A 13,124-nucleotide genomic window follows, 5' to 3' on the forward strand; every position below is an offset into this window, starting at 1 on the left:
TCTATAACATGCATGCAACAATAATATTGAAATAATTCCTTAAAAAAATATTAATAATCAGCAAAATAAAAAACATCTCATTTGTTTATGGGCACATATTCCAACAGGATGGTATAGGAGAAACGAGCATGGGGTTGGTGAGGTGGGTTAGTGTGGCCGTGTATGGCCATGCAAAGGTGGGAGGGAATGAGATTGAGAAGAGTGAAAAAGGGTAGAGAGAGAAATGAGTATGAAAGATGAGTGAGTATGTGAGGATTGAAAATGGAACGAGGTGAAGGTGGCCATGTGCATGAGATTTTCATGTACATAGAAAAATGAAGGAAATGGGTATTAGTGAGAGAAATGGGTATGGTGGAGTGAAGGATGAAAGGGTGGCGGGATTAGATGGGCATGGATAGTAAGAGGTTAAAGATGGGGAGGATGGGTGTAGTGGTGAAACAGTGTGCATGAAGGGTACGTGGTGTAGAGGGATAAATGGGTTCATACGTTTCAAGGAAAGGGTGATATGCATGGGAGGTTATGAAAGATAAGTATGGAAATGGGCATGAGAAGGTGGGCAATATGGGTAGGATGAGTTCGATGGGTGTGAAGCGATGGGTTTGATGGAGGATAGGACGGATGAGAGATGAAGGATGAAGTGGGTTAGAGAGTATTAAAGAAGTGGTGGTGCATAGAAGGTTAGGGAGAATGAGGGGATGAGTTTGGGTGTGAGTATGGTTACGAGCATGGTGGAGTGAAGGATGGAGTACAAAAGTTGCAGGAATGATGAGATGAGGTGGCCATGTGTAGGAATTCCATGCATGTGGGTAGGAAACAAATAGCTGGGCAGCAAGGTGAGTGACGACCTGAAAACTCTCATCATCAAGAGCATGGGTGGCAGTGGAACAAATCTTTTCCTCAAACCTTTCAGCAATTTTCCATATCTCACATAGTTCCTCGGAATCAGACCTTAACTGATCTAGCTGGCAACTCTTTGAAGGGATGAGTCATAAGGTTACATACCAAAGAGATTCTTATGGTTCCACACCTCAGAGTATAGTTCCCGTACCTAAGAACGCCTGAACATCAGGAGCAGAGGGAAAGTAGCAAAGACGGAGCATAGATGAAGAAAATAAGATTAACCATCAAAAGCCACACTTCGTGTCCTAGTCAGTGGGCTTAAAGATAGGTGGATTAAAAGAGTTTCTAAATGGCGCGAAGGAGATAAAATGGAGTTGAAACAATTTTTGAACACAAACAGGAGCAATAGAGGAACTGTCAACTATGAAGAAAAAAAAACCATAAATCATCCAAAGATCAACAGCAACACATCTAAATAATAGTAGATGAAAAGAAAAGAAATATACACAGTGGAAGACTTACTTCTGGGAAAATGTTGGAGGTCCTTCTTCTCTGCTTCTTCTTTTTCTCTTCTCCCACAACTCATTTTTCCCTCAACTATTTTATTTTTCTCTTCCAGAACCCTCCGGAACCAAAGGTGTCCCCCCCTCCAGATACTACCCCTCAGTTCAAAAATATCTCATGTCTCTCTGAACACACTCCTCTCTCTCTTCGATTCCCTCTCAATCTTCTCTGAAAAAAAAACTCTCGGCCCCCCTCCAAAAAACGCCTTTTTTTCTCTTCCCTAAGCTATCTATCCCCTTGTTACAACCCACAAAAATGTCTTTCTTGTCATGTAGCCCCATTTTCTGTTCAGTTCTGTCTCCTCTCTTCAAACGGTTGTGTCTCCCCTTTTTGAAACAACTCACCATCAGCTGCTTTTCTTCCTACTTTCCATCCCGTCTAGCCACCCAAAAACAACTCATTCCCAGTCCTCTTTGGCTGCCCAAGAACGGCTCACCCATCATCCGCTTTCTTCACCTTCCGTCTTCTTTGGCTGCCCGAGAACGACTCCTTCTCAGGGTGGCCAGAAAAATAAAAAAAAATAATATGAAACCCCTCCATCTCAAGGGTCTACAAAGGTGTTTTCAAAAAACATATATTAGTTGTTTTTAGTTTTCTTCATTAGCTTGGTTGTTTTAAAAAAATAATTATACAAAAAAAATGATTAAAAATATAATATTATATACAAAAATTATTTAAAAATTATATGCATGAGTTTTGGAAAGTCTTGCAAAATAAGCAAAGCTATAGGAAAAATATGCAAACAAAAATTTGTATTAAAATCATTGGGGGCGGACAATATTTGTGGAAAAATATTTTTTGCCAAAGAATATTTTTTAAAGATCAATTGAAAGCCTAAAGCGACTTGTTCCCAAATGAATTTATTGAATGGTGAAGAGCATGTATGTTGCGATTTTTTGGATTTGTAGGGGGTATTTTATAAAGCTTTTTTTCTCTTTGTGAAACTTCTTTTCATATGTGAAATTGTTTTATTTTTTTATCATTTTCATTGAAGGAAGTTGCAGATATTTATAGATGAAATTAAAAAATTAAATTTAGAATTTCTAAGATTTGATTACTTAATTAAAAAAATTGGTTTCTTAATTTTAGCAACTTGTCTTTTTCATTAAGGAAGTTTGCTAACAAGAGATTATTTACTTCTCATTTTCTTTTGACTTCAATTGGAAGATTTGTTTCATTTGTTTAGAAAATTTGCCAACGAGAAAATATTGATTTCTAATTCTTTTTTATTTCAATTTTTTGATTTGATTTGATTTTGCAAGACTTTATTGTATAGCCTTCCAAATTTCGCTACATGCCATTTTTTGAATCAAATGCCACATGTTCAATATATATGACTCATCACTTATCAAGCCCAAATTTTGTTGAGCTAAGGAGTTACAATTTTGAAGACTAATTTGGTAGTATTTTAATCCACTAAAATTTTTTATGTTTACAAATGCCCTGAAGACAGATCACACACATACATTGCCATGTATAAGAGGTGAATCTTGAAGTTAGCCATTTGAATCTTCCATATCCTTCTTTGATTTTATTTTTTTCGAAGAAATATTTTAATAGGAAATTTCCTATTCAAAATACTTTTCTTCAACTTTTTCCAAACACTACTTTATTTATTTATTTATTTATTTATTTATTTATTTATTTATTTGCCTGGTATCAAAGAAAGACCTTGTGTTAATGGGAAAGCTTCTTATTTGAATATCTATTTTCTTTTCTCATGGTATTTTCACTTCCAATTTGCCATCCTACAATAAGTCCTTCACCCTAGCTTGGTCAATTGCATCTTAGACTTGTTCACATGCCTTTAACTTGTAATTCAAGTTCCATTTTTTTTTGTTTAAAAAATAATACAATATATTTGAGCAAGACCTTAAGCAAGAGAAGAGAGGTGGAGGATGGAGCACCAGCTAACCTTAGGGCAAGATCTTGAGCAAGAGAAGTAAGGTGGAGAATAGAGCACAAACTTCTTTAGAGTATGGTAGGCATGTCGTCACAGAGTTATCTTCCACATGGAGCATGGTAGGGCATTATATATATGATAGGGTGTGCCATCATGTAACAATGAAGAACAACAATCCATGGTGTACAATTGGGAACAACAATTCATGCTATCAAGATTCACCTGTTTTTATTTATTTTTTATTTTTTATTTTTATCCCTATCTCCACCCTCGACTCCATTTTTTTTTTTTTCAAGTTTCTAGATCCCTTTTGATTCTTTCTCATTTTCTTTTTTCAACTCTTTTTTTCCCTCCTTTTTTAAGCATTGTTCTTAAGGAAAAAATATAATTTACGAGTACCTGGATTCTATTCGAATAAAAAAGAGCCATTCACATGCATGGATTAAATATATATCTCATGGATACATTGTACTTAGCCACGGCTGAAGCTTTCCACTATGACTTAGAAACAAAAAAAGAAAGATATGATTAAAAAACTGATTGGCATGTGGCTGTGCTTGCCAGTAGATGGCTGAAAAGTAGTTCTGACCTTTTGTTTTGGCCTCTACTAAGGAACCCATTATTGAGAGATTTAATGGCAACTATATATGGTATAAATAATGTTTCATAAAGTACTTACACATCTTATTCTCATTTCTATCAATGCAATAATGTAGACCCCCATGTGGGGCTTGATCTGCTGCAGCACATTTGGCCACGTGTCACTCTCCGATTGGCCATCATGGATGCTCTTGAAGGCCAATCTGGGGTCGACACGTGTCATCATGGAATCAGACAAAAATCTTTTTTTGGCTGTTATTTGAGGGAGAAAAGCGGCTGCATGAAGGTGGTGGTCTGGCCGTTTTGAGGAGTGCTTTTGGGAAGGCTGCAGGGTAGTGGTGCAGGGGGTGTCGTCTGGCAGCTGCATTGAGAGTGAGAGAAAAAGGAGGGGAGAGACTGAGAGGGCAAGTGTTCACTGTCGTTTTGGCATTGGGAGAGGGGGGTTTTTTTTTTCTAGAGAGAACAGAGAGCTAGAGGGAGAGTAAGAGTTTTGCTGGAAGGGATTCCTTGAGCTGAGGCTGCCGGAGAGATATTTTGAGAGGGAGAGGTTTTTGGTGGCTGTTTTTCTGCAGGTCGTAAGGAAAACAGCCAGAGAGCTAGAAGGAGAAAGGGAAAAGAAAAAGCTAAGAAAAACAAAGCAGAGAGCTTTAGTGAGAGAGAGGATTCCAGAGAGCACTGAGAGGAGAGGTTGCAGAGAGGAGTCCAGGGAGAGTTTCCATTAGAGAGAGAAAAACAAAGGAAGAAGAAGAAAGGCAAACTGAGAGAGAGGGAGGAGAGAAACAGAGTAAGCTACAGGAGGTATGGAGCAGAAAGAGTGAAGTAGAGCAACTCGATACCCATCTGGTCTTGCAAGAAAGAGGTGTGTTCAGGATTTGAGAGAGGAGCAGGTGGGATTAGAGAGGGTTCTTTGGCAGCTGCAGGGAAGACAAGGGAGGATCTCCAAGTAAGTTTATCATGGTTTTCCAGTCTTTTTCTTATTATGATAATTGATCCATTATTCTTCCTGCTATTTCTGGGTATTGTTTGATGGCTTGAGCGTGGATGCCCCCCATTGTTTGATTTCTATTGGTTTCATGGTATGAATGTGGATTTATTGTTATAGTTTTTTTTGTCTCTCTTTCCTCTTGGGTTTTGCTGGAAAATAACCTCACTCTATTTCAATTCCACTGTGAAATGCTTGAGAATCATGACTTGTTCATATTGGCATGAATTTTCCCACCTAGTTAGCAGGCTCCCTGATAACCCATGAAGTGGAGCCTCATTTGATGATAACTTTATTTTGTTTTTCTTTTATGTTCTGTTTTCCATGGCTTCTTCTTTCTTGTGGCTCTTATCTAAATGCATGGGATGTGAGGAAAAGACCAGGATCTTCAAGATCTCCAAGCTGAAGATGTTATCAAGGAGCAAGCAAGTCAGACTTCTGTATAAGTTCCACGACCCTAGGGAAATGGTCTGAGAAGGTCTCTCGTGAAGCTATGTAAGGTTGGCCGGAAGAGTCTTTCTATGTTTCAACAAGCAGTTTCTGTGGACTTAGTTGGGTGCTGGACTTGGGTTTTAAATGGTGGCCAGTGGAGAGCTTTTCGAAAATCTCTTTCTATTCAGGATAAAGAGGTGCTCAAAGCCCGGGATTTTGTTTTGAGTGAGGCAAGGAAGTATGAAATCGGGTTCATATTGTCATTAAGTAATAATTGGGGAGAATATGGTGGCAAAGCATAGACAACAACAGGCTCCCTCTGGTCACGGTACTGCTGAAAATAAGGAAAGAGTCTTTCCATGCTGGCATGAGTGTTGATGAAACCACCATTACCCTACTCTCGCATGGCTATCTATTTGCCCAGTTTCTCATACCCACTTTCATATTAGCCTTCTCAAACCTCCCAGCATGCTGTTTTTTTTTTTTTTTTTTTTTCTTGAAATCTCACGGATCAATTCATTCTTCTATGCCCTTTACCCTTCATGCATACTATTTTACCACCACAACCATTATCCCCACTTTCAGCATAATACCGAAAATGCCCATCAAGCATTTTTTTTTCATTTCATATTATCCCTTCCACTAATTTCCCACTCCCTATTCCACACCATACCCCCCGTGGTAAATATAGTCAATGTTCTGACCCAATTTTTTTTTTTTTTCTTTTATCCCATGCACGGATCCACCTTTAATAGACCCTACACAATCATCCCTTGGGACCCGAACTCACAACCCGTTTTCACTATCATCCTTCTCGCTCCTCTGTTTGTAAGTCATTCATGCCACTTTCCAGTTTTGATAGAAATGGAGCAGTTCCATTGATGTTTGCAGGGCTGCAAATATTCATACCAGTAGGTAACCATGCTATCTCAGGACTGAAGTCTCGGATCTTGGAAGGGTTCTCGCAGCGGGGTTACAGCGTTTTGCTCTCTTCACGATCCGTGACTGCAGCATAGTCGTGGTTTCCAAGTACAATATGGCAATGGAAGTCATTCAAGGGCTTTTGAATGCATAATCAGTCGATGGAGATATTCGGAAACATGCAGAAGAGAGTTTAAAACAGTTCCAGGAGCAAAATCTTCCAAATTTCCTACTATCTCTTTGCTTTGGCAAACTTTACCGATGGTATGGAGCGTGATTATATCATGAGAGTTGTCTGTGAAGCAACTCTGTCTCCTGAAGTCAAGATATTAATAAAAGAGGTAGTGAACATCCAAAGCAAGGAGATGATGAAGACGCTGATGCTTCAGATGAGAACTACAATGGTTGAGGCAGAAATTGAAGATTGGACAAGGGATTATAGCATCCGTACCTTGCTGAAGTTGCCATGGATAAAGGGCCCCTCTTCCATCAATTCAAACAGGGATTACCTTTTGTTCTTTTCTGAGAGTTACAGATTTTATGGGATGCAATTGGGGCCCGCCATGCAGCATTATTGACGTCAAATTCACAGCTACATGCTGATAGTTTGGATGATAACATGTGCGGCACAACTGTAATAACAGTATTGATTCGTGGTCGGGCTATATATGTTGCTAACTCAGGGGATCCCAGAGCTGTTACAGTAGAAAGAAAAGGGAAGGAAATTGTAGCTGTTGATTTATCAAATGATCGTTACCATCCATGCAGACTCTTGGTGGATGACATGTCCAGGGAAGCATTTCCAGAATCCTGATGTGTAAAGGTATAGCAGGAGGGATGGTTGGAGAGTTGCAAGGGTTACGTCGCCCACTCATTTGAGGTTTGAACTTGATGTGCTAGCATTCTCTGGTGCTACTTTAATAAGGGTTTGGGTCACTTTGCTCTTCCCCCAGTGAAGCTGTGAACTGCCATCTGTCACTTCCTCAAGTCATTATAACCCCGGTCGTGGTCTTCTCTCCCGTGCTAGGTCTCTCAGACTTCCTCAGGGCATGCCTTTTTTTCATTTTGCCTATTCCCTATTATTGTTACTATTATTATTTTCATTTCTCTTTTTATTATATTAAATTTATTTCACCTTTTATTATTATTATTATTTTCTTTATTATTATTATTATTTTATCCTTGTTGTTTTCAAAATAATCCATCAAATTCCAGCTTTCAAAGGGTTTTCCAAATTCCATTTTTATAAAATTTATTTACTTTTAATTTTCATCTTTAGTTTTTTTAGAATCCCTCAAAAATCTCATTTCAAATAAAATTCACCGCCATTTTTTGTTTTGGCCAGTGACTTTCACAATTCCTCTGATTTTCAAAATGTTTTAAATAAGCTAGAATCGAATTCCGTAATTCCTAGTGATGGAATTTATGGAATTAATTCATGCAAAAATGAATTGGGCTTTGGTGGGGGCCCTACATATGAGATTTCATGATTGATTGACTGATTGATTCATTCATTAGCTATATGTGATTGATTTACTCTGTTTCTTGATATACACATTATCCTTCTGTGTTTGTTCACTAACCCTGTTTCTGATAGCGCGTTACGGCTCGCGGCCCAGGTACGCACTCTCTATACCTATTCTGTTTTTTTTTATAAGTGTAAGATGGATTTGAGTATCCATTGATTTTTCCATTGATTGTCATGTCAGCTTCATTTTATTAGTAGAGACCCGACTTTAGGGACTTAGAGGGGTGCTACGGTCTTTACCGTACCTTCCCGATAAGTAACCTGACCCCCGAACCCGATCCGGTTTTTCATAGACCGCCTTTTCCAAAATGAGGAGTCACACTTAGGGTTTTTCTTTCTTATTTTGTTTACCCTTTAAAAATAAAACAAAAATAAGTGGCGACTCCAAGTCATTTTCAAATAATCAATAAAATCAATTTTTCAAAATAAAAATCGAGTTTCACCATCGAGTGGGAAACACATCGAGCTCAGAATCGAAAATGCGGGGTCCACAAATAATCATAATCATCTTATCTATAAACATGGCCTAGAGCCACAGAGCTGCCTTTTCTTTAGTCCTCGAGCCATTTCAGCTAAAAGTAGTCTTTCCTTAGCATTTCCGGTTCTAAGCTCCCATTTCTTTAGGCCTTGAGGCATTAATTTTCAGCCCAGAGCTGCTTTTTCTTTCGGCCTAAGCTGCCTTTCTCTAGCATTTTCAGCCCAGGGCTACCTTTCCTAGGCATATTAGCCCAAAGCTTCTATTTCTTTAGGCCTGGAGCCATTTCAACCTAGAACATTTGTTTCTTTAGGCCTTGAGCCCTTTTCAACCCAGAACTGTCATTTCTTCTAAATAACTTCTCTTTTAAAAAAACTTCAATTTTTCTTTCCAATCACAAATTTTAAGGCTTTGTTCCAGGTTTCAAGAAGCTGGTAAAAATCTTCTATTTAACATTTCAGCAGTGAATCGAATTCACGAAGGAAAAAAAAAATCTTGACGGCATAAAGTAGGACATGGGATAGTTTGAAATGCGTAATTTTCATCATTCAAATGTAAAACATATTAACTCTATTTAGATACTTTAACCATTTCAAATACTACATACATGTTCTCTTCATTTTTTTTCTCTCTCGCATTTTCCATCAAATTTTTCAACAATCAAACATAACCTTTAAAAAACAGATAATTTTACTTATTTTGAAAGTGCTTTACATATAGCTTCTATGAAAAGCTGTTTCATGTTAATTTAATGATGCACTTATAATATTAAGATTGCCCTTTCATAATCATGAATTAACCTTTAGTTTCAACTTCTACAAGAGGCTAAATGAACAAAGCTATCACAGAGGAGGCCTCAGCCAATGAGTCAGATGCACTGTTGTACCAAACCAAGGATTTATTTATAATGAAGTGCAGTCTCCATATGCACATGAGACTGCATTTACAGCAAAAAGACAAGGAAATTAACAATGTTGGAATTACTGGAAAATCACACAAATTATTGAAGGAGGACCTTAGCTAGGTTGTCTCCTAAATTGCCCATCTTTTTATATCTTTGCATTCATCTATCTCATCATCGTCTTTGATTTTAGATGGTGAGGATGTGAAAGTAACAGGAAGCAGTGGACGATTGTTCACAGTGAGGCTTAGCACATCAGCTCTCGAATAATGTCCTACCACGTCAAACTGGAACTTTGCTTTAGGAATCTCTCCACGAACATCTGCATATCAAGTGATCATAAAAATATTTGATCAGCCCATGATAAATATCATAGAGTATCAAGTCTTCCATAAAACTATGTTTGCAGTCCCTTTAAACCTAAAGAATTGACTCATTTGCCTTATCTGCATACTGAATTATTTGGATATATAATCGGAGAAGTTAGGGCCATACCAAGATCAGCTGTGAAGAGGCCTTCTCCTTCATAATTCGGTCCTGCTAGAATTTCGCCATGGGGCGAAATGATGACACTACCTCCAGCCCAAACAATAGAATCTGGAGTGACATCTTCTTCTGTAGGACTGTAAAGATACTCAGGTGGAGGTGGGTAATCTTTCCTCCGACAGAACTGGATGGGTGAAAGAACATAGCATCCACCCTCCATAGCGATGTGTCTCATTGTAGCTACCCATGTATCCCCGGAATCGGCAGTAGGAGCACAATATATCTCAATTCCTATATAGAATCGGTGTTTTGTGATCAATCAATCCCATATCAGAGCCATAATGTATTTCAAGCCTATTTAGGCTAAAACCCTAATAACTTAAAAAAGAGTACTGAAGTATTTCAAGCCAAACCATACTAGTTAGTGAAGAGAAAGAAATGGTAAAATATATACCTTTGCCATACATTGCTGTCCTCAGAAGCGGCATTCTATTTTCCCAACAAATGACTGAACCAAGTTTTCCATATGGAGTGTCATAAACTGGAGTTGTCGAGCAATCTCCGAAACCCCAGACGAGCCGCTCCCAATATGTTGGCATGAGTTTCCTATGTTTTCCAAGGTAATTACCTTCAGGATCAAAGAAGAGAACAGTGCAATACAATGTGTATCCATCTCTCTCAATAACACCTATCACCAAGTAGACTTTGTATTTCGCAGCCATTGATGCCAATCTATCAACTTCAGGTCCTGAAAAGATATTAAGTGGTTGATTCATCAAACGTGTCTTGTTTCAATAATTTATTAAGTGGTTCAGTTCTTTAGCTATTTAAGGAAAAGAGAGAGAGGTAACTGACCCGGCACATTAATGGCAGAAGCATGGTACTTGCGGAAACTTTCTTTCCCTCTTGGCGACTGGTCGGCGAAGTTGTATCCACGGGGATACCCACCGATAAATGATTCAGGAAACACAACCAGTTGGGATCCCAGTGCAGCTGCTTCTTTCAAAAACCTCTCAGCCTTATCTGCTCCCAAAATCACATTGCAAGAATTAATAATTCACGACTTAGAAAGTAAATTAATTGGTTGAATAGAGAGAATCAAAATTAACCTCCAGACATCCCAAATGACTTTTTGGTTGCTGAGAAAACTCATGGAAAAAGAGACCTAGATAAAACTCGGAACTTTCATATTTTCAGCTGTTTTGTAACTAAGAAAAGAGAAACCACCTCAACCCAACTCATCCAAGTAATTATTCCTTGATTGGCAGCTGAAAATATGTTCAAGCTTCAATAATCCTTTTCTTTCCTTCAGTTTCTCAGCAACCAATCAACTCACAGATTCTCTTACACAAGTTGCAGAATTGAGAGAAATGGTACGTTACCTAGAGTGGCAGGAGTATCATAAAAGACACTAGAGGCTTGAACAACGGTGGCTCTAACAGTTGAAGACATTGCAGAAATCGTATGCCTTTTCGTTTCCCTTCTGTTTGAGGATTCCTCACACAGCGTTCAGTATTTATATATAGCCCAAAAGGTTCTTCTGCCATTACTTGAACAAGACGAAAAGGCTGGGAAAAGTCTGCCTTGGTTTTCCATATTGATTTAAGTTATCCGCAGACATTGTGGACCAGCCACATGACTTAAAACAAATTGAAAATAACTGAGTCATCTGTGAAATATATATATCTGTGAAATATATATATATATAGATTTCATCTTTTATACTTGAATCATCTCCCCCCTCCTTTTTTTTTTCCTAGTTTTGGCCTTATTTTTTAAAAATATAATATTTATTTTACTTTTAATCAATGGCTCATATTTCGAACAAGTGCGCCAGATTTTCTGAAGTTGTATATATAATAATCTGATAGTGATTATATTTGGATAAAAAGAGGGACCCGCCCACTTGCATGGATTCTATATAGGACACAGACAAATTGTCTTTAGTGGCGGCTGAGGAGGCTTTCTATGACTTAAAAAATAAATAAAACAAAAATAGTCATTAAGAAATCAGTGCCATGTAGTTAGTGTCCGCCACTATCTACACTTTCTTTAAAAGAACAAAATTGTCATTTTTTTTAATCTCAGAAATCACTGAATCGTACAAAATAATATAAGATAAGATTCAATTCAGTCTTTTTTGGCCTCATAAGAAAACCTTAGCCAACTCAAGGTGACCACTCCAGAATCAAAATAGGTTTTCTTTTTCTTCAAAAAAAAAAAATATATATATATATATATATAGTTGGTGAAAGAGGGTATAAACAAATATATGCAAAAAAAAATTATGATGATTATATTTGAATAAAACAGAGGGAGCCCCCACATGCATGGATTCCATCTAGCACCCAGAGGAATTGTCTTTAGTGGGGGCTGAGGCTTTCCATGACTTAAACTATATATATAGGTAAAAACTAGGTCTAACTTTATGTATTGGACCCAACCAAAAATTGAGTGATTGAATGGCAGCTCTAGTAAAAAAATAAAAAAGGGAGAACCATGCTTACTGTCACAGAATGCTTGAAATGAGCCCCCTTATGGGTTTATATAGAGTTCAAGAAGCTTCTAGAGACTCCTAGAGCCATCTACACTAAGTCATTGATGGGAAGAGTGTGGAAGGTTCTAGAGATGCCTAGAGATGTCCACACATCTCTACACTATAGTGGAAGGCATGAGAGGAGTCCAAGGTTTTCTAGAGAATTCTAGAAATCTCTTATATATTCTTGTACATAGGTTTGTATAGGATATTCTAGAATCTTCTTGAGTTCTAAGGAACCCTCCAAGGTTCCAGAGAGTTCCATTGGTATCTATAAATAGGTGAGACCCTCATTTGGCCAATACACCACCCAAGAACCTAATCAACCAAGCAAGTGAGTTCTCAAAGCACTTGTAAAGGTTTCCTTTGAGCAATAAAAGCTTTCATTCTTTAAGAGTTGCCTACTACGCCTTCTAAAGCTTCCAAGTCATGAGCATCTTAGCCTAGCAAGCTAAGCATTGGGAGTAACGCTAACTTAGCAAGATCAAGTACCTTGACTTGTCTAAGTGCCACATGAGCTTAGGAAAAGATTAAGTCTGTGACAAGTGGTATCAGAACACGACTACGAAGCGGGCATAGTAAAGGAAGCATGTCGGGTTCCAATGTAGAAGAGACTAGTGAGCAAATCCGTGGGAGGGAGACCGAGCCTGCTGCACGGGGCAGGGGCGGGGAGGATAAGTCTCGTGATGTCGTTGCTAACATGGAGGCAAGCTTAGTTAAGGTGCATCTAGACATGGCGGACACTCGGGAGGGGTTGGACTTGATCGAGCAAGGCATGAAGAAGGGCTTAGAGGATCTAAGGGAGTAGATCCAAGACGTTTGTGAGGGGATGTTAGTCTCACAAGTTCAGCCAGTGTCACATGAGGAGTTTGTGTCCTTCCAAGAAAAGGTCTTGAGCATGCTTGCTAGCATGGAGTCAAGGATAGAGGCCTTGGTCATTTGAATGGAGTCCCGAG

The 13,124-nt window shown here is 38.4% G+C and overlaps 1 protein-coding gene across 1 annotated transcript; it reads right to left on the reverse strand.

Annotated features, from left to right (window-relative positions):
* Nucleotides 1-9,125: 9,125 nt before the first annotated feature.
* On the reverse strand, nucleotides 9,126-11,135 carry LOC100853652 (bifunctional nitrilase/nitrile hydratase NIT4B). Its single transcript, XM_010666773.3, has 5 exons — nucleotides 11,015-11,135; nucleotides 10,488-10,655; nucleotides 10,087-10,380; nucleotides 9,642-9,923; nucleotides 9,126-9,468 (listed from the first exon to the last, which is right to left on the reverse strand). Exons 1-5 carry the CDS (start codon nucleotides 11,082-11,084, stop codon nucleotides 9,278-9,280), a joined length of 1,005 nt encoding a protein of 334 aa, XP_010665075.1. The 5' UTR covers nucleotides 11,085-11,135; the 3' UTR covers nucleotides 9,126-9,277.
* Between the last annotated feature and the right edge of the window lie 1,989 nt (nucleotides 11,136-13,124).

The sequence above is a fragment of the Vitis vinifera genome, chromosome 2 (genome assembly GCF_030704535.1).
Source record: "Vitis vinifera cultivar Pinot Noir 40024 chromosome 2, ASM3070453v1".
NCBI classification, from domain to species: Eukaryota; Viridiplantae; Streptophyta; class Magnoliopsida; order Vitales; family Vitaceae; genus Vitis; species Vitis vinifera.